Here is a 25,928-nt window from a genome sequence, read left to right as displayed (position 1 = left end):
TCCCCAAACACTGTCAAAGTTTTGAGATTAAAAACCCAAGGAATACAACATTAGATGTTTACTTACTAACTTCTTTATTTTGAAAATTTTCAAATTAAAGATAATCTAGTATTGAAATTTCAAATATCAATTATCGAATATCTGAAATTTCAAATTCAGATTGACAAATCCACTATCCGAATTATCAGTTATAAATTTAATCCTTAGAACCCTAGGAAAAAGTTATTTTAAGACCATTTGGACTAAATCTCAACAATTCATTTTTTATTTCACTATCTCTCCTCCCTCATCCTTTATCTCCGGCCACCACCTTAATTTCCGGCCACCGTCTCCGCCTCCCCCCTTCTTCTTCGGCGAGACAACCACCGCCACCACCATCATGTCCGACCACCCTAGCAATGATGCTGAAGCAAGGGTTACGCCTGTACCGAAATTTATATCATTTTCATATGCGTCCGGTGACAACCCCTTTAAAATGGATGACGACAACGCCTGTACCGTATCCACATTGCCGGAAATGTCGTCGCCATCGCTGGAGATAACGTCGGATTCTAGAAAACAAAATTAAAGATTTGAGGAGATAAAAAAATGAATAGTTAAGATTTGATTCTAATGATTTTATTTTAAGGATGGTCTTAAATTAACCAAACTAGAACCCTAATTGTATTGTTAAAAGATTTACTAAAATATTAATCCCACTTTTCTTTTTCTTCCTTTCCTTAATTCTTACATTATACCCCCAAATTCTTCACCTTCACGCGAGATCCAGCCAGCCTGCGGAAGGAAGGAAGAGAGATCCCGGAAGAAAACCAGCATTAACAACTCCCATCTCATCTCATCCCATTTAATATTATTAACATTAAAATAATAATAACAAATACTTGCATTCGTTCATTCATTCTTCTTACAAACATCCAAAAACCCCTTTAATCTCCATTTTCCAGGGTATGTTCATCTCTCCCCCATTTACAATTTACTCAATATATTATATATTATTACGGTACATCTGCAATATATAGCTGTGTTTAAATATAAAGTATGTATGTTAATGTTATATAATTGCAGATTATTATATAAATATTATAGTTTGGTTATATCTATGTTTGGAGGACATGTGACAACTCTTCCTGTTAACAATAGTCCACATCTACGCAAATCTGGAAGTAGACAATTGTTTTCTGATCTTCTTGGTAAGAGTCCCATATTCGAAATTCATAATACGTGTTGATCGGCTATTGTTTTTGTTTTGCTTTGTTGGTTGCTAACTGTTTGTTTTTTTTTCCTCGTTTGATAGAGACGAGTGGAATGAAGGTTGCCGGGGGCACACCGTTGGTAGCTGGTGCTATGTTACCCTCCCCGGTTTTGCTTTGGAGGTTAAAGGTAGTTTGATTTTTTGTTTTTGTGCTGTTATGTGGACGTGTTTTTTGAAAGTGATTGCGGAATGATAACCTCAAACTTTTAGCTTAGTTGGTTCTCGAGATGTAAAGTGTCCCGGGTTTAATGGGAAGTGGAGCCAATTGGGAACCTGGTTTGTCACATAAGCTCCTGAATTAGTTGGTCGGGGACACTATATGAGCAGGGTGTTGGGTGAGCTTGATCTACATGATGGGCTTTGGGCGGTCTGGTTTTGACTGCAAAATCAGTTTTTTGGTATAATCAAATTAAAGTGCTTTTTCTATTCGGGGTTGTAATAATCACTTAAGATGATCGCATAATGCGGAGTGCTTTCATTATCCATGCAAGTAACTTTGCCATTTGTTAATGATTAGTCTTGCTGCGGTTAATATGAAATAATATGGATGATTATCAGCAGAGGTAGGTTACCGCACAATACCATGATTTATTGCGAATTTAGATATATTCTTTTGTAGCTTGCATCAAATGGTCCAAACCCCTTAATTCTCTATTAATGGTTATAACTTATAAATACATGTGCATTTTATGAATAATAATAGCATCTTTCTTCTTGATGCTAAAGAGATTTGATGCTGTGAATATATCTGATTTTAAGTTGAGTAATGGTCAGTCTCACATATATACTTTATAGTTTGGTTGAAAATTAGACACCCAATGCTTTGATGTTAAAATTTATCCTGGATATCCTTGGCATGAACTTCAAGAGATCCTAGTGTCTTTTGGTATGAAGCCATATAAGCGAAACATGGTTCTTTTAATGTAATATTTTATCTTCTCCCACTCTTTGCGACTTTGCTATGCATCAACTATATTAGTTTCTGAGATTACCTGTCTTAAATGATATCAATTGATGTGCTATTACAGGTGGTGCTATTCTTTTTATGGGGGTTTAGCTGTTGCAAGGTCAGTTTTATCTATCTTTCATTTTGAAAGTGTTCCGACAGTACATATCTTTCGGCTGGCTTACTAGTATTTCACATTACACTATTTATTGTTATTGAACTCGCATAACGAATTCATATAAATTATACATTAGATTGGATGGGATTCTGTCATGAGGATGAGTTTGGACCTGCGAGATCTTTTTCTTTATGAGGCGTTTTTGTATTATAATCCTCTTCTTCTTGTGGTGAGTGACGCCTCTGCATTTACTTTATGTAAAGCGGAACATAATTCGGTCAGTAATCCATCGTTTGTTGTGTATAAACATGTGCAGACCGCTGCAGTTTGGTTTTGGGGTGCAAACTTATGGGTTTTTGCACAGTCTAACGTCAGTTATTCCAAGATTTTTGATCTTGATCAGAATCATCTTAGTCATAAAGAAATATGGAAGGTAAATATGTAGAAATCTCATCTATTATTCAATTTATCACTCCTTTATTGTTACATAATGTGTTATAATTATGTTATTAGCTGATTGTTGAATTTGTGGTGCAACTTATTAAATAATGAGTTCCCTGAAGCCTTTCGGCCAATTAAAAGAAAATAGATACCTATTCTGTGATTATGTTTTATTTCAAGTTAGGTTATCATTTACATATTATTGGCTAAAGTTTCTTGCAATGGATGTTACTAGAGTTGCTCATAGTCATTTTATGTTTCAGTGTGCCACATGGATGACAATCATTGTTCCAACGAGCATGACATCATATCTTTATCTATATTCTCATGGAGAAGTGTCATGGGCGGCATCTCAACCAGTGTAATAGATGCTTCCTTTTACAATTTTTTTCGTATCTGATTTTCATATGTGCAATGATGTCATGTAACATGTTTCTCTCTCCACAAACAATATTGATGACAATCTAAATGCAAGAGTAATAGAAGTCTTTGTTCAGTTGATTTATAACTTAGTGTTCACATATCATTATTAGAATTGCATGCATATCTTAGTTTTATAAAGGGTCATTTACCCAAAATAACAACATACTTTTCAAGTTATCCCAACTTTGAAAATGAAATGGGCCATTATAAGTTGTCTCCATTTGCTCTTTTGATCATCTCTCTCTCTCTCTCTCTCTCTCTCTCTCTCTCTTATATATAATAAATAAATTATAAATGGCTATAACTAAGGCTTGTAGCGCAAGATGATGCTGATGTGCATGTTAACATATTAAGAGCACATCATCACATGGTAAGTATCATACTGCGATATAAGCTTTATCTACAGTCATCTGAACAGAACAGTTACCTAAAAGTGTAATCGCGGTCCTGGGCCAAAAAGTAGTATGTTCCTTCAATTGGAAAATTAGGTTGTTATCTTAGGCAGATAACCTATTCCAATCATAATGCAGTATGTGACAAATGGATCTAGATGTAGTTAGTGCTTAACTATATAACAGTTGCAAAGTGAGGGAAGGACTACTAATAAGCATGTAGCACTTTTCGGCAAAGTGAGTATTTAACTATTTAACATTAGCAAGGTGAGATAATGACCTCTAATAAGCATGACAGCAAGAAGCTAGGCCACTCATTGTATGATTGGTTCACACATGATGCATCTAATGGATATTTTTGTAAGTCCAACACATCTTATCATTACACTTGTACAGATATTGCATTGCCAATCAAAGGCATAACTATGGACCCACAAGCAAATTATAATTTCATGTTATTCAATGTATAAACGTATTATTACTGTTGCTGTAGACTATAATGGCGGTGAATCATAATTCATATTACAGCCCTGGCCCTTGTAATTCCGAGGAGCTTTTGTTAACCTATACTCATATTACTCATCTGTAACTTTCTATATGCTTACAAGTTACTACTTTAAGTCACAGTAATTTTGACACATGATCTGTTTCAGGTACTCCTGTATACTGCTGTTGCAATTATCCTGATATTCCCTTTTGATATTTTTTATTTGTCAACGCGCTTCTATCTGCTAAGGACGCTCTGGAGAATTGTCTTTCCTTTTCAGGTAAGTCCATAAATAATTCCATTTATGCTAGGGCATATCTATTTTGATGAGTGAAGTGGTGTCAGTAGCTAGGAACCAATCCTAGCTGTGTAGTTATATTGTCATTGTGCTATACATATGAAGTGACTTTTTGTCTTATTTGATTTATACAGGCAATAGCATTTGCTGATTTTTTTGTGGCTGATATATTGACCTCAATGTCAAAGGTATGTGATTATTGATGAATATTGCAATTAGCAGTTCAGTTCTGTGTTTGACTACAGACATACCAGGCGCGTCAAATACTATGTGCCTAAGAAGTCAATGATTTGACCTATCAAATGTTTTCTTATGATGTTAGCTAAATAGCTAAGTTCAAAGATCAGGACAAGCTTCGAGACATAAATATGAACTTTGGTTGATAGACTCCAGAGTCCCAACTTTGTGAGATAGTATGACTTCAATGATCAAGTAGAGTTCTTGTTCAATTTTAAAACCAGTGCAACTGCTATCGGAGAGTGCTACGCTGGTTGGACATTTGTTTTGTAAGAGAGTTTACGTTGTATGTAGTTTTTTTACGGTAGTTAACCCCTGATATAAAACTCAAACCCCCAATGTAGGACTATAAGTGAAGCTATATGCATTTATATGGTTAGAGACTTAGAGCATCTTTCTGGAGCATGAGGAGGATAAAGTTTGTCAAACTCACTAAACAGTAATAGTTTATTAAATTAGCTAGATGCTAATTGTCAATTGGCTTTAATTTGATGAATATTTGTGTTTAGGGTATGTTTGGTGAATATTGCTAGTTGCAAAGTTTTGACTGTTGGGTAAAGAGTGATTGTTATTGTAATTATAGGGCTAATATAATTAGATTGTAACTGGAAGAAAATGGATTTTTACATAAATATGAAAACACCTAGTTAGGCCTAGCTTTACTCAACTGATCATCAGTTATCACCCAACTGTCTTTTTGAACTTATTTTTCTGTGCAGGTCTTTTCAGATTTGGAACGTTCGGTTTGCAGAATGGTTCACAAGCAGGTTAGTATTCACTCTTGATTATACTCATATTAACTTTCTATTTAGAAAACTGCCAATACTTCGATCATGTAAAAATACTAAACAAACTTTGTTGTTCTTTCTCTCATTGTTTAATTGAAGCTTAGTTATCACAGTCTGTATGTAGTCATGATAGTTTTTGTGATACCTTTTATGATCAAGTAACATCCCAATATCACCAATTGGCCTATTCCCGGTTCCCAATAAAAGAAAGTGACACATCACCCTCTCTCTCCCCCCTCTTACACCGACGATTCTACCAATGCTGCAAATTTTTCCCCCCTAAAGATCTAATATTTTAATTTAATGCAAATTTTGAAAAAATCTATAAACTACCCTAAACTATCTGCCAACACTGCATTGCACGAGTCCCATAAAATGGGAATTGTAGCAAGTGTAATGGGGCTTATTATTAATTTAAAAGTTATGGTAAGTATCTAATACAAAACTCTGCTACCCATGACTCCTGATTTATTGCAAACCTTGTTTTTGTTGCTTAAATAAGGATTCCGATTTGATATTTATTTGCAGGTGGCAACCATTGCTTGGTTTGAAGCTGATTCCGTTTGTGGCAGTCATGCCGTTGCTATTCCAATTGTTCTTGTATTGCCTTATATATTTCGTCTCTTTCAATGTTTGCGACAATACAAGGATACCAAGGAAAAAACTTCTTTACTTAATGGTAACAGTTACATTTAATAACTTTCCCGGACTTTTAGCTATTTTTGTATCAGTTTTTTTTTGTTGTATCGGTCTAGCTTGTCACATTATAGGCTGATACATTTTATGGTCTACTAAAGACTTCTTTTGTCAGGAAGATTAGCGGGTTTTTCGAAATGAAAGTCCCACCCTTATTATAGTTATAGAGTTTGGCACTAAAGGTATCTGTCTATATGAGTTATATGCTTATATATTATATGTAGTTAACATAAACGGGATATAGAATTTAATTCATCGATATGATTACATCTAGTTGTGTGGATATCAGCACCAGATGTTTGGGAACTAGATCTGTAAGAGGTTGCAAATATGATTCATTTACCTATAAGTGAGCCAGTGAACTAAAAAAGGGTCACGTGGGTCTAACAGATCGAAATCCATCCTCAGTGTATGAGTGTAACCGTACCTTATCCTTTTTTTTCGTACTAAAAGTTATTTGTTTTAAATGGAACCCATATGAACCTATTACCCAACTCATGACTCACGCACACCATATTGCGCCTAATTAATGAAAATGTCAATTGGTTACATGAGTATATGCACTGGTATGACTTTTATAGCAATTCATTGCCCTCATTGATTTATATCTAGTAGCTTCTTATTCATAATGATTGTGCTCCTCCATGATTCAGCATTGAAGTATTCAACTGCTGTACCGGTGATTTTCCTTTCTGCTTTGAAGTATCATGTGTTTCCCGACAGTTGGATTAACTTCTACCGACCTCTCTGGCTACTCTCAAGTTTTTTAAATTCTCTGTACTCATTTTACTGGGATGTGACTCGAGATTGGGATCTAAGGTATGTAAAACTTTGTTATAGTCATGATTTATTAACATTTGATACTTCAATCAATCCAAAGCGAGTATGCTATTTAGTGTTATCACTTCCATCAATCTTGTATACCCATGTGTGTAACACGTTGAAGCTAAAGTCGATTACCCGAACTTTCAGTTTATGTATGAGATATAGGTATAATTATATAGGAGAATGTGTGCTATTGGAATTTATTACTTGTAAACTGTCTAGGTGTATGTGTGGCTTTGCTTCCACAATGCTTGTCCAGTAATCTGATCGTCTTATATCTACTTGGTAGTTCTTCCAACTCATGACCTATTGACCTAATACTACTTAACAGGACATGAGCTTATATTATTCAGTCTGCTTCACAAAGTTCATAAATAGTTATCTCAAATTCTACTTTCTAGAGTATAATGCTTTATTGTTTCTTTTATGTATTAAATTAATTTCCTGCTGCGGAGTACTCTAATAACCATTTACTTCTTACCAGCTGCTTTACTCGAATCTTCAAGTTCACCAAACCACATCTCGTCTCGCAACTTATTTATGGACAAAAATGGGTAAGAATCACTTCGTGTTAATGAGTTTGCAGATTTTGCTTATCAATATGGGCTTTTTCTGTTTTCGCCCGCTTGTTAGATGGATCCACAAATGCGGTGTGTTTACATCCCATTGTGTAAGGTTATCATCTTGTCTGAAAGTAGGAGCATGGGATAGAAAATCAGTGTTTGAACAACCAAACAGAAGATATCTTGAGGTTTAAAAATGTGAGTAGGCTTTAAGACATGACAAACATATATTATAAACAAATTAGCTAGAAAGTAAAGTCAAACTGTTGGAAGTTTCTCAAAGTGTAGTTTTTAGTGCATAGTGCATTAGACCTTCTAATTATATTTGTCGTAGTGTTAAGTTATTTCTGAAATAATAAATAGTGTTTTGAGTCAAACCACCGTGGCCTGACAAAAATTACCTATTTGACCTGAACCCTTTTGACCGTTTTACCAACCACCTATGACTTGATAGCAGAAGGGTGAAATCTTTGGGTTTGGCTCAACATTTCTGTGTATTTTTTGGATTGCACAGGTATATTTCTGGGTGATAGGAAGCAATCTGATATTGCGTTGTACCTGGACATACAAGTTATCTGCCCATCTTCGCCATAATCACCTCACAGTTTTTGCAATTACCACATTAGAGATTTTCCGCAGATTCCAATGGGCATTTTTCCGTGTAGAAAATGAGTGGAACAAAATGAACTCGAGACAGAACATTAACGTTCAGATGGGTGACATCTCTGGTGAAGAGGAAAAACTACTCAGCTTGAACAATCACAATGTATAGATAGATATTTGCATATTTGACTAACATTTGAGTTCGTGTTTCGTATTTCACTATCTGGTAAACTATTTTTGCACGTTCAATTTTGTATGGGTATCTTGAAAACCAATATCGCAAGATTATAATAGGTTTAGTCATTATCTTAGCAATGGTCGCTTAGCTACAACTTTCTAATCTAATGATTTACGAACTCATGCTTAAATTTGTGACTTGCTTACTACTATCTGTAATATCTTTATGGCTGTGCTAGGTTTTAGCTCAGAAAAAGGTTTTCACGGGCCTCTTGTATTTTGATGACAACCCCTTTACGTGTTATTTTTGGTGGTTTCAGGCAATTATTGTTGGGAGTCATTGATTTACAGGGGCATGGTGTAAAACATGAGTCGTGGTGATAGTGTAGGTGGGTTTATTTTCGGGAGAATGGATTGGGTTGGGTGGTTTGCGAGGTTGAATGTATTTACGTCAAATGACAAACTACGTTAATGCATCATATGGATTCTACATGGAAGTTTGATGAATTGAAAGCAATGCTAACTGCACCCAAGCGTGGTAAAAAATAAAGCCACCATCTTGGGCAAAGCAGCCAGACGAGCAAATATCTCCTAGTAACAAACGAATGACCTGATTAAAAAAATTCTAAAGTTTTATTGATTTCCCAAGATACGTTTAAAAGATTCGTTGACATAAAGAAGACAAAATATTTCAGCAATTTGGAATAAACAAATGTGAAATATTTTAGAATTTTAAATCTAAAATGAAACACATTTATATAAACGATATATATAAATACTAATATAAATGTCTTTTACTTTGACCCAGTGGCTTATGAGGTAATGGCGTACGTAATTACATAAATAATGCACCAAATGTAATAATTTAAAGAATCTAAATGCGGTTTATAATTGTGAAGATCTTAAAAGCATAGATTCACAATTTCACGTAGCAATATGGCACCAATTAACACTCACAGAATTCCTCTTCTATCTCCATACAAGATGGGCAACTTCAATCTCTCCCACAGGTAATTAATTTCTCCTGCGGGACTCAAACAGTTTGATTTGCCCTAATTCAATCAATATTAATTTCTCCTGCGGGACTCGAACAATTTGTTTTGCCCCAATTCAATCAATATATAAAACGTAATTTTTTGTATTTATTTATATAAACATCAATGGGGCTCCACTGTCCTTCTGTTAGCTTTCAAGATTATTACATATACAAGTTACAAATAATATTTCAAAATGATTATTACAGGGTTGTTCTCGCACCAATGACAAGAAATAGATCGTATGATAACATGCCACATTCCAACACTACTTTGTATTATTCTCAAAGAACAACTCAAGGTGGTCTTCTTATCACCGAAGCAGTTGGGGTCTCAGACACCGCACAAGGGTGAGTACTAATAATACAGATTGAGATCTTTTAAGATTGAAATGTCAAACATTAGTAAAGTTGAACCAACTAAACTGTTTCAACTTTCAAACGTGATTAAGGTCCACTCGCAAATAAAAGAGAAAAGACCTATTTAATCAACTAACATTTTTTTTGACATTTAGATAGCTTTTATGAGAAATTATAATTTTAGAGGATCTCAATCGTATCATTACAATTAAGTTCTAAAATGTGATTACATTCACATATTCATATCATATTATGAATACTTAATCGATGATATTGTTGTCAAAAATACAAATCAAAAGGTATATTGACACACCTGGAATCTGGACCAAGGATCAAGTGGAAGCATGGAAACCAGTCGTGAAAGCGGTTCACGACAAGGGTGGCATCATTTTCTGCCAAATTTGGCATGTAGGTCGTGTCTCAAACTATGGTATGTCATTAATTTTCCAAAACCTTTTCCTTAATATCATAGTTTGTAATATAAAATACTTGAGGTAACACACCCTCTTGCGGGTGAAGGGGCAACACCCGTTCAGGTGGTTCGCTACACATATTGACATTAGTGAATTGCGTCAATATAAAATGCATTTTGAGTGAATTTTAGATATATCAAGCCGGTAACTAACATTTACATCCTTCATATATCTTATTGTGTGACAATCAGGATACCAACCTAATGGTGAAGCTCCGATATCTTCAACAGACAAAGAGTTATCTCCGGGCCTAGCTGGTGGAGATTGGTCTCCACCTCGTAGACTAAGAATTGAAGAAATTCCAGCTATAGTTAACGACTTTAGGCTAGCTGCCCGCAATGCCATTGACGCAGGTTAGTATATAGTTAATTAACCTGTCCACATAGTTATAATCTTTAAACAATTCGTAACACACTCCTTGATCAAATTTGCAGGATTTGATGGAGTAGAAATCCATGGAGCAAATGGATACATAATTGAGCAATTTATGAAAGACCAAGCAAACGATAGAACAGATATATACGGTGGATCCCTAGAAAACCGGTGTCGGTTTGCTTTGGAAATAGTAGAAGCAGTTGCAAACGAGATTGGAAGTGACAGAGTTGGTATAAGATTGTCTCCATTCGCGTATTTTATGGAGTGTGGTGACTCTAACCCGGAAGCCTTGGGTGTTTACATGGCCAATGCACTAAACAAGTATAATATCCTTTATCTCCATATCATTGAACCTAGATTGGACATAACTGGGGAAAAGTCCGAAACTACGCATAGTTCTCTTGCAGTGAAGAAAGCTTTCAAGGGTACGTTTATTAGCTCGGGTGGTTATCAGAAAGATGATGGAAACGACGCCATAGCCGAAGGCAATGTAGATTTGGTTGCGTATGGGCGACTTTTCTTGGCTAACCCAGATTTGCCTAGACGGTTCGAGCTTGATACAACTCTTAACAAGTACAACAGAGATACTTTTTATACTCAGGATCCGATTGTGGGATACACTGATTATCCATTTCTTGAGGCATGATGTCAAATTTAGATATACAAAGCCTATTGTACGCATGACTAAAGGAACATCATCAAGTCAAGATCTTGTTATTACATTAATAAAAGATGATCTAGTTTTATCCTATTGTATGAAAATCTATTAAATATATACATATATACATTTTTCCCCGATGTATTCCAAGGATTTAGTGGTGAATGTGTATCGTCTTGAATAAACTGCTCAAAACATAATATAGGATCATATATATATATATATATATATATTAGGTGAAACATGTGCGTTGCACCGACTATTTTATTTTTTACATAATTCATCGTAAATGACATGCAATAAAAAAACTATATAAATTTCAACGAAAAAGTTATGCACATAATAAAATACATATTCATATGGAATCAAAAATAAAATATCAACAAAACTAAAGGTGTTAAATTTTAAAGCATTTTTAGATAAGAGACTGTTAAAAATTAAAAAACAATCCTCATTAGATCTATCTTCATTACTTGATATTAACATGAATTACTGGATAAACATATAGCCTTGAATAGTCTTCTATTTTCATTACTAAATGGTATTTTTGCACCATACTAACTTTTTAGAATAAAGGGAGAAAATGATGTCTTTAGGTTTTGCAAAAAGTATTGTCAAAATAGTTGTATATCCATGAACATTTTTTGCACTTCAGTTCCTACGCATATACATCATATGATATGGTTCTAATAACTAAGATATCGCTAATGCATAAGTAACACAAAATGAAGACAATAACTTAATCGTCGCCTTATCGCGAAAATAATCAAATATGAATTAGAGTGACAAGTTACAAGATATTTAAATATTAATATTTTTTGGCATATAGAAACATAATAAATTAAATTACAATCAAAACTACATCGTTTAACACCTATAGGCCCTTGCTAAAAGCAAATTTTAGTTGCAACAAAAAATAAATCTTTTTTTTTTATTTATTTTATAATCACAACTCGTCATTTGCCTAACATTTTTCAGCCCATATTTATATGCCTACATGCCTCTACATATTGGACACGTATAGATACTTAGCACCCGTACACTAACCAACACTTGCTCCAAGGCTATTCAAGGCTATATATTTATCCGGTAATTCAGGTCCATATCAAGTAATGAAGTAAATCGAATGAGGTTCGTCTTAGACTAACTTTTTCCACTTACTATTAGTTTTAGAATAAATTGAGAAAATGATTTCTTTAGGTTTTGCTAAAAGTCTCTTGTCAAAGTAGTTGTGTATCGATAAAAAAAAAAAAATTTGCATTTCAGTTCCTATGTGTATACATCATTATGATATATGGTAACAATAACTAACATATCAATAATCCATAAGTAACACGATAAATGAAGACATTAACTAATTCGTTGGCTCATTGCAAAGATAATTTGCATCAAATATGTAAATTAGAGTGACCTAGCTATACGACATTGAAATATTAAGTTTTTTTGACTTATAGAAACATATGAAATTACATTACAGTTAAATGTATATGTTAAGATAATTGTCCCCTTTCACAAAACACTACCTCGTTTAAACACATATAGGCCCTTGTTGAAAGCAAATTATAGTTGAAACAAATAATAAATTTATTTTTATGATTTTATGAACACAACCTCGTAAAATGCCTAACCTTTTCCAGCTTGCATATTTATGCCTACATGCATGAACATATTGGATACATACACACGTACACTAACTAAAACCTACTCCAAATAGACATAGTGAATCACCCATTATAAAAATACCACCACATTATATGAACACCCAACTATGTTAGGATGCTTAAAGCAATCAACTGGTTGACCTCCTTTAAACGCTTGATCGCTCATAACTCTTTGATCTTATATTACTATTTAGTCACAATTCTCATATAAAAGTTGAACCAAAACCAAAAATCCATATAAATGGAAAGGGTGGGGGGGGGGGGTGTTTGCAAGTGAGTGAACAAAACAGGTTTAGGTATGTCTCATCTCATATGGCTTTCTTTCAGAAAAGGCCATTAAATTGATTTTATAAAACTAACTTGTAGCATTTATAAATATTTGTTCATGTGAAACTCACAAAATGAGTAACCAATATAGGGTAGGTACTTAATATTTATTACAAAGAAAGTGTTGCTTATTTAATTTAAATTAAAAAAAAAAAGATTAATTATAAAATAAATTATAGATAAAAAAACATCCTTGAAAATAACATATTTTCGGGGAATTTGTAGTTTTGTCATTATTGCCAAAAATCAAAACATTCAGTTCTTGCATTTTTTTTTTTACTATTGAAACGACAAAATAAAATTGACTATAACTAAATATGAGATTCCTCAAGTAAAAACCAATTTTGAAAAACCCTATCCTTGACTTTTGTCAAATAGTCATTGCAAAACAAACAGATTCGGGAATTGGTTTTTTTGAATACGAAAATGTATTTTTCTATCCGACGAAATAAGTTGAATGCTAGGTTATACCTCTCATTTTGACAAAATAATATTAGATACTAATAAAAAAAACTTAGTGCTACTGTTAACACTTGTAAGCTAAGAATATGATGAATTAATATTAAAGTTAAATAATTTAATGATCAACGAAGTATGTATATATCTCATTATATGCACAATCGTGTAAATAGAAAATTATGAATAAATTCATCACATACAAATGAGTTTTGAAATAGTAAAACTAAAACGATGGATGGTGTGTCAAGCAATCAAGGCTTAAAAAGTTTTAAAAATAACAATCTTATAATTTTATAGTACTTATGATAAGCAAATCATAATTAAACAATCAATTTTATTTTTTTATTTGTATTAAAGGAAAAATTCTCAACTATCAATTTTAATAAAAGCTAACAAATATTAAATAAATAAGAAACCTACGGATTATATTCATTGTCAGTTATTATTTCATAAAATAAGAGTAAAATTATTTACGTGTGGATCCAAACACTATTTATTAATTTCATAGGACATTACAGGAGTTAAGGTTGTTTATTAGTATGGATCTCAAAAAATAAACAAAACATCATGTGGTTCACATGGCAAATAAGCCCTCCCAACTTGGAGATTGTGGGTTCTACTCCCAATCACTATTACTCTAAAATACTTGTGGTAGCTGACTAAGCAAAATAGGTTACTACGTGGATGCTTACATGTCTCTAGGATCGATATGGTGACGCCACGTAAGAAAATGCTGACATGACGGGCTCAGAGAGTGCCACGTGAGCAATTTCTATATAGAGATAGAGATACACAAAGTATTTTTGTGCGGTTATTTAATAAAAATGTTCATGGTATTCAAAAACATTCATATTATAAAAGAACGTTCGATGATAGGCGGAAACACAAATTTTCCTAACGACTTTTTGATTTTTTTTCATGGCATTTTCAAATCTTAACAATGTCGCAAGTCGCATGATAACAATCAACAATATTGTACCTCCAATCAAACTTAATATGCAGAGACGGAGTCAGAAATTTTTGTGTGAGGGGTCAATTTTAAAAGTGTTTGTCATACTTATAAAAGTCATATGTGAGAATGTAAAAAAATTTGGACCCAAGCTCGAGAATACAAAATAGACCTTCAAATGAATTTCGTCCCACACACTGGGTATAACACTCAATTTGAACATACCAGTTTATTTTTTAAAAAATAAAGACCACAAGTTTCAGACAAAGTCTTATTGAATGAAACCGTATTAAATCATAACGCAAGAAACCCAAAAACTATACTTATTATTAGTGATAAGGGAAAAGAATCTGTGTGTATGTAACTTGTTTTCAGCTACTATTGTAAGAAAGAAACTTTATTTTAGTTCATTGTATGTAAGTAACCTGCTAAACTGAATGAATCGTGTAAATAATCTGCTAAATGTTGATGTGGTGGCCTTTCATTGGGCCACGTATCAGATGTTTGATGGTGCCACGTTGGTATCCGCCCGATTTCTTACACAATTCGTCCAGTTTTGAGACAAACTTATATACAATGAATCAACACAAAGTTTCTTTCCTACAATAGTAGCTGAAGACAAATTACATACACACACAGATTATTTTCCCTATTAATAATTAGCTTGTAGGGGACCCTCATTTTAAGAACTCATTTTTTTTTTAAGAACCTTAAGAACTATTATGGTTATTATAATTAGTTGTTTATGATAGATGTATAATAATTTGAAAGAAATAGTTATTCCACAAACGACCACATTATTGATGTACTACATATTTACATATGTACCCAAACAAAAAGTTTTTTCTTTAACCTTTTTTTATTCTTTCTATTAAATATTAAAACAACTCAAGTTTTTTTTTCTGCCTTTGGAGAGATTTATCTCAAAATTAATGTTTTGATGACCGACGACTTTTAAAAAATAAGCTTATAGCAACGGAGGTAACATTTATATTTATTTCTTATATAATTTTTTCTTATTTTCAGAAAAATTTATAAATATACCATTTAAAATTTAAAAAATTACATTATACCAAAATTGAAGTGGAAGCAGTTGACCTCACTACCCTCATAATTGCTCTGTCCCTCATAATATGTACTTTAAATTATAAGTTCAGTGACATAACTATCACACTAAAAACCTATGACGACAACTATATATTTGCAACCAAATTTGCATACCCATTTGATAAGGATAAAGATTCTCTAAAGTTAAAACTAACTTTACAAATAAAGTTGGAGCAATTTTGACCTTTGGATTAAAATCAAAGATCAAGATTTAAATATCAAATTTTGATCTTGACTATTGATTTTAATCCAAAGGTCAAAATTCACAACTTTACTAATAAAGTTACCTACAACTTTAAAGAATCTCAATCCATTTATAATAAATAATAACCAAATAGTTCAATCGATCATTTTAAACAACATTCATCAACAGTAGCCTTATGGATGGGCGAAAATTCATCAACACTGATGACTGATATATACGGAGTAATTCATTATCTTAGCTCAACTTTCCTTTGATCTGTAAGTAGTCCATATATACATTAGACAATTTGACTTTTTAACTCCTAATATATCTTCTGGTTGAAGCCTAACACTTTGAGGTCATTTTCTCATAATGTGCCTTTTGCTTTGTCAAGTACACCTGACCTATTCCAAGATCCAAAATTCGAATTTAGATTAAGAGAAAATGTCACAAATGGTCTATGTGGTTTGACATATTCGCATTTGCTCCCTATGTTTTTTTTTTCGTTGCAAATGGTCCATGAGTTTTTCATTTTCGTTACCAGCAATTCCTGGCACTAACTTCCGTTAGTTTTATCCCGTTAGTAAGGGTATATTCTTCCATTTCAGTCAATCCATTCTAATCATCTTCTTCAACTTTTTGTACCAATTCTTGTCATCTTCTTACAAAACACAACCCAGATTTCCACCATCCACAATATCTATCTTCTATCTCATAAATAAATCAAACAAATAAATATATTGATATACACTAAGACCACCACACTGAAACTCAGTTTATTGATGACACGTCATAAATACACTGACTCACCACACTGAATCAATTTTATCATTAACCCCCACACTGAAAACTCAGTTTGTTGATGTCACATCATCATTTATATCAATATTTTAAAGCTACATTATATAAAATTGTAAAACACATTATATTAAATCAAAAAACATATCATATTAATAAAAGTATTTTATTAATCAAAAATCAAAATGTAAAATGTAAAATCCAAAAAATTCCTATAAGTGATCTGCTTTTAACACTTAGTAACACTAGAAGGGTTTTAAATACAAAGTATATTATTCAAAGAGGTGTAAATGAAAAAAATAATTATAATATAAAAAAGAAAGTGGACGAAAAGACTGACCCCCACCAAACCCTTCTTCTTCTTCGTTGAACACCAAAAAAAACACAGTTAATTACTTTTTTTAACAAATCTGGGTTTACAAGGAAAAATTAATAAATACATAATAAATGCACAGACAAAAGAAGCCAATACGTCAAGAGTAGTAGCGCGGTGGCATCCGCACTGGGGGGATACGCTGACGAAAACGTCGACGCCTTTAACCCACCGCATTCAACTTCCGGCGTATTGGACGAAAGATGCTGGCAATACGCCCAGCGTTAAAGACAGTCTAAATATAAAGAAAACAATGTTTGATTTCAATGATAATACATGTTCTCCTGTGATATGTTAAGTTGCAACACCATAAACATAAAACAACACATTTGATAAATAAATAAATAAATAAAAACAATATTACACATACTCTACCAATAATTTTGAAAGATAATAAAATTCAGGTTTTCAACAAATTTTCATATCTACAAAACTAAGCACAAAAAAATCTAAAAATCCTAAATTCAAATACACACTTTAACAAATAAAGATCTAAAGATCTCAACTTTACTGTAAATAATGGTTCTATAAACAATGGTTTTATTTAATAAGATATCAAACAATAACATAATTTAGAATTCGAATTTTGTTACAATATAAAGATGAAAACATAACACAAATAAAAACTTACGGCCGAGCACCACCACACAACCACCGCGCCACCACCATCCACCTTTGGTACACCGCCGAGTCTACATTTAACAAAAACCCAAACCTATCCAACACCCAAACCCACCATCAGATTTCAAACCCGAACCATTCAAAAAATTCCACCGATCAGATCTTTGTTAGATGAAAGATTGGAGTAACAGAAGAAAAATTTTTGGATCTCATCTCGCCGGTAATATATATATATCCATATTATATTATAAAGCAAATCTCCCCTGCCTACATTTTAAGTTTCAACATTTACTTTCCCAAAATTTCCATATATCAATTCTATATTTACCTATTTCCCTCTCCTCAAATCTTAACCAATCATTTTTTTTTCTCCTCTATCAATCATTTATTCTCCAATTCATTCAAAATCTTTTATCTCAAAAATCATACATCGATAAATTATAAAAATTATATGGGTGTTTTTAAAATTTCATGCTCTTATATTAGAGATGTCATTCGATATACTTTCCACAAATTTTTAAATCCAAAGGCAGAACCCGTACGGTTAAGGCATTTGGCTATCACTCTCTATGACCTATCACCTCCACCATCTCACCGTTGTAACGCGCAGGTATTTACTCTCGTGTATATATATATATATATGGAACAGATGATATTTATGTATAGATTGATAGATGGATTTTTTTTTTCCTATATATGTATAGTGATTTATATATGTATACTAATATGTATATGTTTGGAGTTGTTGAAAAATGTGATTCTTGAAAAAGATCTAGAAATTTATCTTTAGGAATGGAGAATAATGCGTGTGGGGATAAAGGAGTTGTTGACACTTGGCATATAGACATATAGTTCCTGTATATGTATGTATGATTATGTCTGGAAAATTTCTTTTCATATATGTATAACTAAAAAGGTTTTTATTACATATAGTCCCTGTGGTTAGCAAAAAGACAATTATACCCTCACGTGGTTCGCACGTGAGGGGTTTAAAAGGTCAAAACTAACAGAAGTTAGTGCCAGAGACAGCTGACAACGAAAATAAAAAACTTAGGGACCATTTGCAACGGAAAAAAAGCATAGGAGGCAAAATGCGAATATGACAAACCATAGGGACCATTTGTGATATTTTCTCTTAGATTAAATTAAACTATATTTAACTACTTTGATTTTGGTCTTTTGGATCCACAAGTTCCCTTCTTCCGCTTATGAAAGAATCGAAGTCGTGAGTCTTATGTTTCTTAGCTAAAAATAAAATCGATTTCAGAATAACTAAATAAAAACTAAAAAATCGTTTTCAAAATCATTAAAAAAATAAAATCGTCTTCCATATTAAATCTTTAAATACATACAACTCAAACTCAACAACTAATTCAGATCAATATATTGACCTACTTTTTATGAAAAATAAAGCCTAGAATCCTAAGTACATACAATTCGACATGTTAAAATTTTAAATACATACAACTTCAATTCATGTCAATATAGTGAGCTACTTTTCATGAAAAAATAATGCCTAAAAACCCTGATTCTGATTACATACAATTCAAATAAAAAGAAAGCAAATGTAAAAACTTATAGATTTTATTTTGTTGTGTGATGAGATTTTATTTTGTTGTGTGTTGAGATATGAGAGCATGCATAAAAATAATCCGAGTATAAATAGGATGAACATTGATTTTTTGGATAGTGATAGTATTTATCTAATTAGAAAGATTTTAGTTCTTATAATTACAGATTTGATAGTACGTATATAATTTGATAATATGTGTTTTTTGGTTATTTGATAATTTGTTTATTCATTATATTGGTTTATCACATCTTTTACCAAAAAACTGGATTTTCCTTATTCATAATAGTATTAATACTCGTGCGTGTTGCTTGGTCGACTATAATTTTCTATTTAATGCATAAAAAGCATTTCGAATTTGATAGAAAAATTGTACATCTTAAAAGTATATATACGGGTTTGTTAATCCAAATAAGGAAAAGGAAGAGTTGGAAAAGGATAAAAATAAAAAGAAATTAAGATTATGAAAATATTTGAATTGAAGAAGGATATATAGATGATAGATGATAAATATACAAAAAAAACATATCTTGTAAATAGATATATAGTAATAAAGATATATTTAATGGATCTCACACAAATATTGATAATAATAAAAAAAAATGGTAAATGACATATAATTAGATACAAATTATGTATATTTTTTGGTACGTTATCATATATGTAAGTTAATTTACATTTTCGCCAATTGGATTGGCGACCCATTGGTAAGGTCTTTGACCTTGGGGGTTTCACTCGGGTTCGAGTTACACTTCTCACATTTGTGGGGGTGGATTAATAGGAATTTTTCGAGAGTTCTGAGTTTCATCTCAAACATTCATGTAATTTAGGAGTAAGAGTAGATTAGAAACCCGTTTTTTTTTTTAAAAAAATACAATAAGTTAATAAGTGATGAAATATTAACAATTTTCAATTTATTGGAAAAAATTATAACACAAAAAGTTTTTATGTTTATGGTATTGATTATAATTCCATGTTATATAAACATTTTTTTTTTTTTGCAGTAGGTATATATTGGAATTTAAATAGATTTAAATAATTAATATATGTTTTTTTTAAAATATATATGAAAAATGAATTATCATGATTTATTTTTTGGAGAGGATTTGCAAGAAGTTTCAAGTGGCACACTCTTTTATTTGGAATTACAATTAACGTAAAAAGATAAATTGAGAACTAAAAATATATCGAAAACTATAAGAACTAATCTTAGACCATTAAATAAATGAATCAATGGTTACAATTAATTATGACTTTTAATTAATTAAAAAGAATTTAATATATTATTTTATCATAGGAAAAGGGTAGTTAAGGGATGTCGTTCCACTAAAAGCGTAGTAATCGTTATATGTTATTTTTCTATCTTTGACTCACGATTTAGATGTGCATATGTTACCTTTTCCTTTCTTATTTTTATTGTCACTTGAAGTCTTGAACAAATATATATTATTCAGATCTTTTTCAAACCCGATGTGTCTTGTAAAAGTATAACTTGTAAGGAAATACGATTTGTTAAAATGTACACATGCGCACTTCATCAAATAAATTCTATTATAAGTGTTCGTGTGTGTTTAACTTATATTAATTATTGTTACATGTGTGCACAATTTCACATATAATTTTGCAAAATTGACTAATATCAAAAGTGAAAAAAACTTCAACTCATATTTTCACACCTCAAATGTTAATGCATTTAACAAAATTATATTTTGTTTACATGAACACATATATCTTGCACTCATACACACCTTGAAACATATAGTATAGAAGAAAAAGTGACGACAATAAACATTTTAAACAATGTAGTCCATATGTGTACAATAATAATAACTATATTCATATTTGTCCATATTTGTATGCAATTAATGTTCACACGTGATCTTATTTATTCATATTTTTTTTTACAAATGCAATTGAAATTAGTACATAGACACTAATGTTCTCTTGTACATATTTAAAATCGGATATATTCAAAGACCAATATGAATATGTAACTTGCAAAAAGAAAAATGGATTTATTCAAATGTACATATGTATTCCATCAAAGAAATTTTATTAAAATATTATAAGTGTACATATGTGTACGTGTACCGACTCTTTGTTCTGAATGTTTATAAACTTTCCAGATGTTATAATTTCGTGTACCTTTTTCATTTACATAATTGATTACTCTCTCCGTTCCATTTTAGTTGTCATGTTGACTAACTTTGACCGTAAATAACTTTGTTTGTGTCATGGATTACTTGATATAAAATATATGAATGGATTGAGTTTTTAATGTATTTTTCGTTCATATAAGTTTCATCAACTAACATATAGTACAAACAAAATTATTTACGATCAAAGTTAGTCAACATGACATTTAAATTTGAACGAAAGGAGTATATTTTAGTGTAATCATTTCATCATTAGTATTTATATATGCTTTATGTGTTTTTATATTAAATTGTACAGCTTAGTTGTTAAGTATCAGCTATATATGCTGTAGGTCTCGAGTTCGAGACCTAAGAAGTACATTTAAAAAAATTTCACAATAAAGTCCTCCAGTGAAACATGTTTGAGTTCTGCAAAGGGGTAGGGTTTTATCCCAATTAAATGTCGTGTCTTCGGGGTTTAGTTCGGAGTTTCTCCTCCTACTAGATATTGAGGGTGAGAGGACTCTCTAGCGTGGACCCGGTTAAGACAACGTAACCTAGATTTCCTGTTGCGAGCAAATAATCCATACCATTAAAAAAAAAATTGTTAGTATATTGAAACGTGCAGGGATAAAAATATCAAATACCAAAAGGTCTAAAACCATATATTTGATTTTTGAAACAATAAAGGTAGAAAAAAACGGAAATCCTAATAAATAGGTTGGAAGAAATTTTTAACAAAATGCCCTTTTAGATTTTAGAAAAACTTTAAATAATGAAAAAAAATGATTGGTTTAGAATAGTTCTCATGATTGTTGAAACAAGGCGTCGGTATAGTAGTCACGCATTAGTCGTTCATTGGCTCCGCTTCGATCTCTAACAAGACGCCTCCTTCTTCGTCTTGGTTCCATTGAGCTTTCCGTTTGAAATTTTTTTAGTTCTCGCAATAACCTTATTCTTTCTAATGAATATACACCTTATTCTTCTAATGAATATACTTACTTCAATAGTAGAGATAGCACAGACCCACCGAATTGTTTTGGTTGTTTGATTTGATAATGAAATGATGGACTAAAATTAGGAGTTAACTGTTACGGGTTATTTCCTTTGATTTATTTTTAATTATTTTAGGGAGTGTCTATTTACACACCTTTTACTGTTCATCCACACACCGCTCATACGCCTGTTTCATGTATAACTTTCCATTTTAGTGTCCAAAACGCCCCGTATAAAGTAAAACGGGGAAAAAAACGGTGTGTAAATAACTCTGCACTGTTGCACTGACATGTCAGAGCCTGACACCTCAATTTCAACATATATTAAAAAGGTAATACGGACCGTCACATTTTAAAACAGTGGATATTTTATATTTTTTAACAAAAGTTTTCACTATTTATCACTTATGGTCCCTCTTTCTTAATATTTTCCAATATCAATCCCTTACCATCCCTACGTTAACCCCATCAATAGGTGTCCCATAATTAACCATATACTATAAAAAGGAGAGTATTTTACCTGGCTAATATAATACGGTCCGTAGTAGATAAATGACATAAAAACGGAGAGTATTTATGGTTGCTAGTCCATATTATATAAAACGACATAAAAAGTAACATTTTTTATAAAAAAATTTAAATAAATTTGATATGCTACGGGTCAATATGCTTCTCAAATGGGCCTTATGGACCAAATTATGTTTATCATTTGTATAAATGGGTCAAATAGGTTGTATATGCATATCTTTTACTCGAATGGGCCTAGCGGGCCTTCACACTCGTTTGATATCTCATAGGCCTATTGGGCCTACATACTTGTTTCATATCTCATGTGAGTCGTGTGTATGTATATATGGATATATGTATGTAATTTCCAAAAGATCCATATCGTTTGATAACTCATGGGCCAAATGGGTTGTATGTGCTTGTTTTTCACTCGAATCGGCCTATTGGGCCAAATTATGTTCATCATTTGTATAAACGGGTCAAATGGATTATATGTGCCCGTTTTTACTACTTAAGGGCCTATTGGGCCTACATACTCGTTTCAGATCTCATGTGAGCGTGTGTATGTATATATGGATAAGTATGTAAATTCAAAAGATCCACATCGTTTGATATCTCATGGGCCAAATGGGTTGTATGTGCTCGACTTTCACTCGAATGGGCTTAGTGGGCCAAATTATGTTTATCATTTGTATAAATGGGTCAAATAGGTTGTATATGCACATCTTTTTACTCGAATGGGCCTATTGGGCCTAGTGGGCCTTCACACTTGTTTGATATCTCAAAGGCCTATTGGGCCTTCACCTCCAGGTTGATGTACAAGCAAGGCACACTACCGTGGCAGGGACCGAAGCCGTTGAACATGCCAGCGCCATTTCCAGGAGTACGGATTGAGCAGGTGCTTGTGAGGCCTCAGCACGATAGGGATGCCGACCATCAGGTGGACCTCCCCCCCCCCCCTCCCCACCATATCGCCCGCGACGCTACTATCAGGTTGCCCAGCTCCCTAAAGACACCACACGTGAGCTTCGGCATCTAGCATCTCGACTCGGGAGTGTGGAGCACATTGTGGCTAGTCTGGAGCGAATGATGACTACGACACATGCTCGTATACTATGGATGTGTCGTTTGTTGGCCCTGGGGACAGATGGTCCATACCCGATGACACCACCTCCTAGTCCTCGTGCTACTACTGCTCCATCACATACTGTTGGTCCCACTCCTCCCCCAGATATGCCTGCTTTTGTTGCTTTACCATCGGGTTTTCCTACTCTTAGTTCTCCATTTCTTTATTAGGCTTATGATGATCCACCTGCGACTGCTACTGCTCCAACTCCGAGTCCTGGGCATATTATTCCACCTTAATCTTCTACTTGTGTGAGTAGTCCTACTCTCAGTGATCCACCGACTCCCTATGCTCCACCCGGTTTTGAGCCTGTTGCTTCACCTGAGGGTTTTGAGCCTACTGCTCTACTCAGTCCTGATTTTACTACCCCGTCAGAGAGCCCTGGTGATGGACTTGGATGTATTTGATGTTATGCGAACTTTTTAGGACTATGTGTCATACGTACTTTTTAGGAACTATGACTATGTGTTTATTATGTAATATTTTGGGTTTTAATGGCTAAGAACAATGACATTGTGTGTATCATGTAATATTTTATGTTTTAATGGTTAGAAAACTATAATGATGGGTGTATTATGTAATATTTTGTGTTTTAATGGCCCGTTTAATGTGTGTTTGGTTTATTATTTATGGTTGTGTTTGAAAAATAAATGTGTTAACAAGTTATTTTTCATAGGTGAAAATGTGAAATGTGGCAAAATTCTTTTAAGGTATACATTCATAATGTCAAATGTATCAGTTGATACAGGGGATTGTCAGGAGGTGAATACCTTATGCTGTGAGATTAGCAAGAGTTTTTTATGTTAGTATATCAAGTACTTTACAATTATTAAATTATTTTAAAAAAAATTTATACTAAACTTATATAATAAACGTATCAGTTAATACAAAGAGACTTTTATGTTAACATATCAAGTATTTTACAATTATTAATTTTTTTAAAAAAAACTTATAATAAGCTTTGTATCATCTACACGCTCATATCAACGATTTCGTACATTATTAAAAAAATTAGAAGGAAAAACTAAATTTCACCGTTATAAAAATTTATAATAAGCTTTTCAACTAATTAAAATACGTTGTTTTACAGTATATGGATAATATAAGACACCTATTTATGGAGAATTAAACGGAGTTAAAAGGGATGACGGTTGTGTTACACTTTTAGTATAGTAAGGATGGATAATAAAAAATCTTAACAAAGAGGGGTAATAAGTGATAATTCCCTGAAAATATAAGAGAACTTTATGTATTTGACTCATTTATATAAAACTCACCGTTTTAAATCATATCCACCATATTGTTAATTATGACGGTTCATTATCTGACATGTCAATGCAACAGTGTAAAATTATTTACACACCGCTTCAACCGTGTAAAATTATTTACACACCGCTTTTTACCGCGTTTTACTTATAGACCGTTTTTATCACCAAAACAGGGAGTACTACAAAAAATAGGTCGTATAGCAGGTGTAAAGAAACGGTGTTTAAGTAGTAGCACCCTTATTTTAATGTAATTATTATTGTTAACTAGAGTCTATGGCTTTCATTATCATTACCCATTTTAAAAAGATATATCACTTTGAAACACCTTACACTCTTGAAGACAAAAAATTAGTAACTGAATAGAATATATCAATTAACGATATTTACAAAAATGCCGATTTTACCTGAAAACGTGAAGATTTTACACGTTTATCGTATTTACTTCAACTAAACATCGCCATCTATGTATTCTGCAAATCATTATTTCAGATTCCTTAACATCAAGCTGTTTCTGTTTACTAATTTCTTAGTTTTAGTATTGTATATATGGTTAATCGCGAAAAATGCAAATCAATCAAGTGATCCTCGATTTACTTCTTAAAGATTTGCTATGATAGTTTTACAACGACCATTTAAAGGGTCCTCTAATATGCTGTTTATATTCCTTAAAATGTCCGACATCGTATTCGACCTGAGCTATACT

The 25,928-nt window shown here is 32.5% G+C and overlaps 2 protein-coding genes across 3 annotated transcripts; both read left to right on the top strand.

Moving 5' to 3' along the window:
- Positions 1-733: 733 nt before the first annotated feature.
- On the top strand, positions 734-8,380 carry LOC122585526 (SPX and EXS domain-containing protein 1-like). 2 transcript variants are annotated; one of them, XM_043757653.1, is made up of 14 exons: positions 734-945; positions 1,141-1,190; positions 1,295-1,380; positions 2,281-2,319; positions 2,453-2,545; positions 2,633-2,749; positions 3,021-3,116; positions 4,226-4,339; positions 4,492-4,545; positions 5,314-5,361; positions 5,911-6,061; positions 6,732-6,897; positions 7,388-7,457; positions 7,981-8,380. In XM_043757653.1, the coding sequence occupies exons 3-14, from the start codon at positions 1,306-1,308 to the stop codon at positions 8,236-8,238; spliced, it is 1,281 nt and encodes a 426-aa protein (XP_043613588.1). In that variant the 5' UTR covers positions 734-945; positions 1,141-1,190; positions 1,295-1,305; the 3' UTR covers positions 8,239-8,380. The 2 variants fall into 2 exon arrangements, with proteins under 2 accessions (XP_043613588.1, XP_043613586.1); XM_043757651.1 differs by having other exon boundaries at positions 1,066-1,190.
- Positions 8,381-9,153: 773 nt separating this feature from the next.
- LOC122609317 (12-oxophytodienoate reductase 1-like) lies at positions 9,154-11,345 on the top strand. Its single transcript, XM_043782372.1, has 5 exons — positions 9,154-9,256; positions 9,490-9,630; positions 9,939-10,069; positions 10,304-10,465; positions 10,547-11,345. Exons 1-5 carry the CDS (start codon positions 9,183-9,185, stop codon positions 11,131-11,133), a joined length of 1,095 nt encoding a protein of 364 aa, XP_043638307.1. The 5' UTR covers positions 9,154-9,182; the 3' UTR covers positions 11,134-11,345.
- The last annotated feature ends 14,583 nt before the right edge of the window (positions 11,346-25,928 follow it).

Source organism: Erigeron canadensis, chromosome 1 (genome assembly GCF_010389155.1).
Source record: "Erigeron canadensis isolate Cc75 chromosome 1, C_canadensis_v1, whole genome shotgun sequence".
Lineage (NCBI taxonomy): Eukaryota > Viridiplantae > Streptophyta > Magnoliopsida > Asterales > Asteraceae > Erigeron > Erigeron canadensis.
This window is presented reverse-complemented; position numbering and strand designations above follow the sequence as displayed.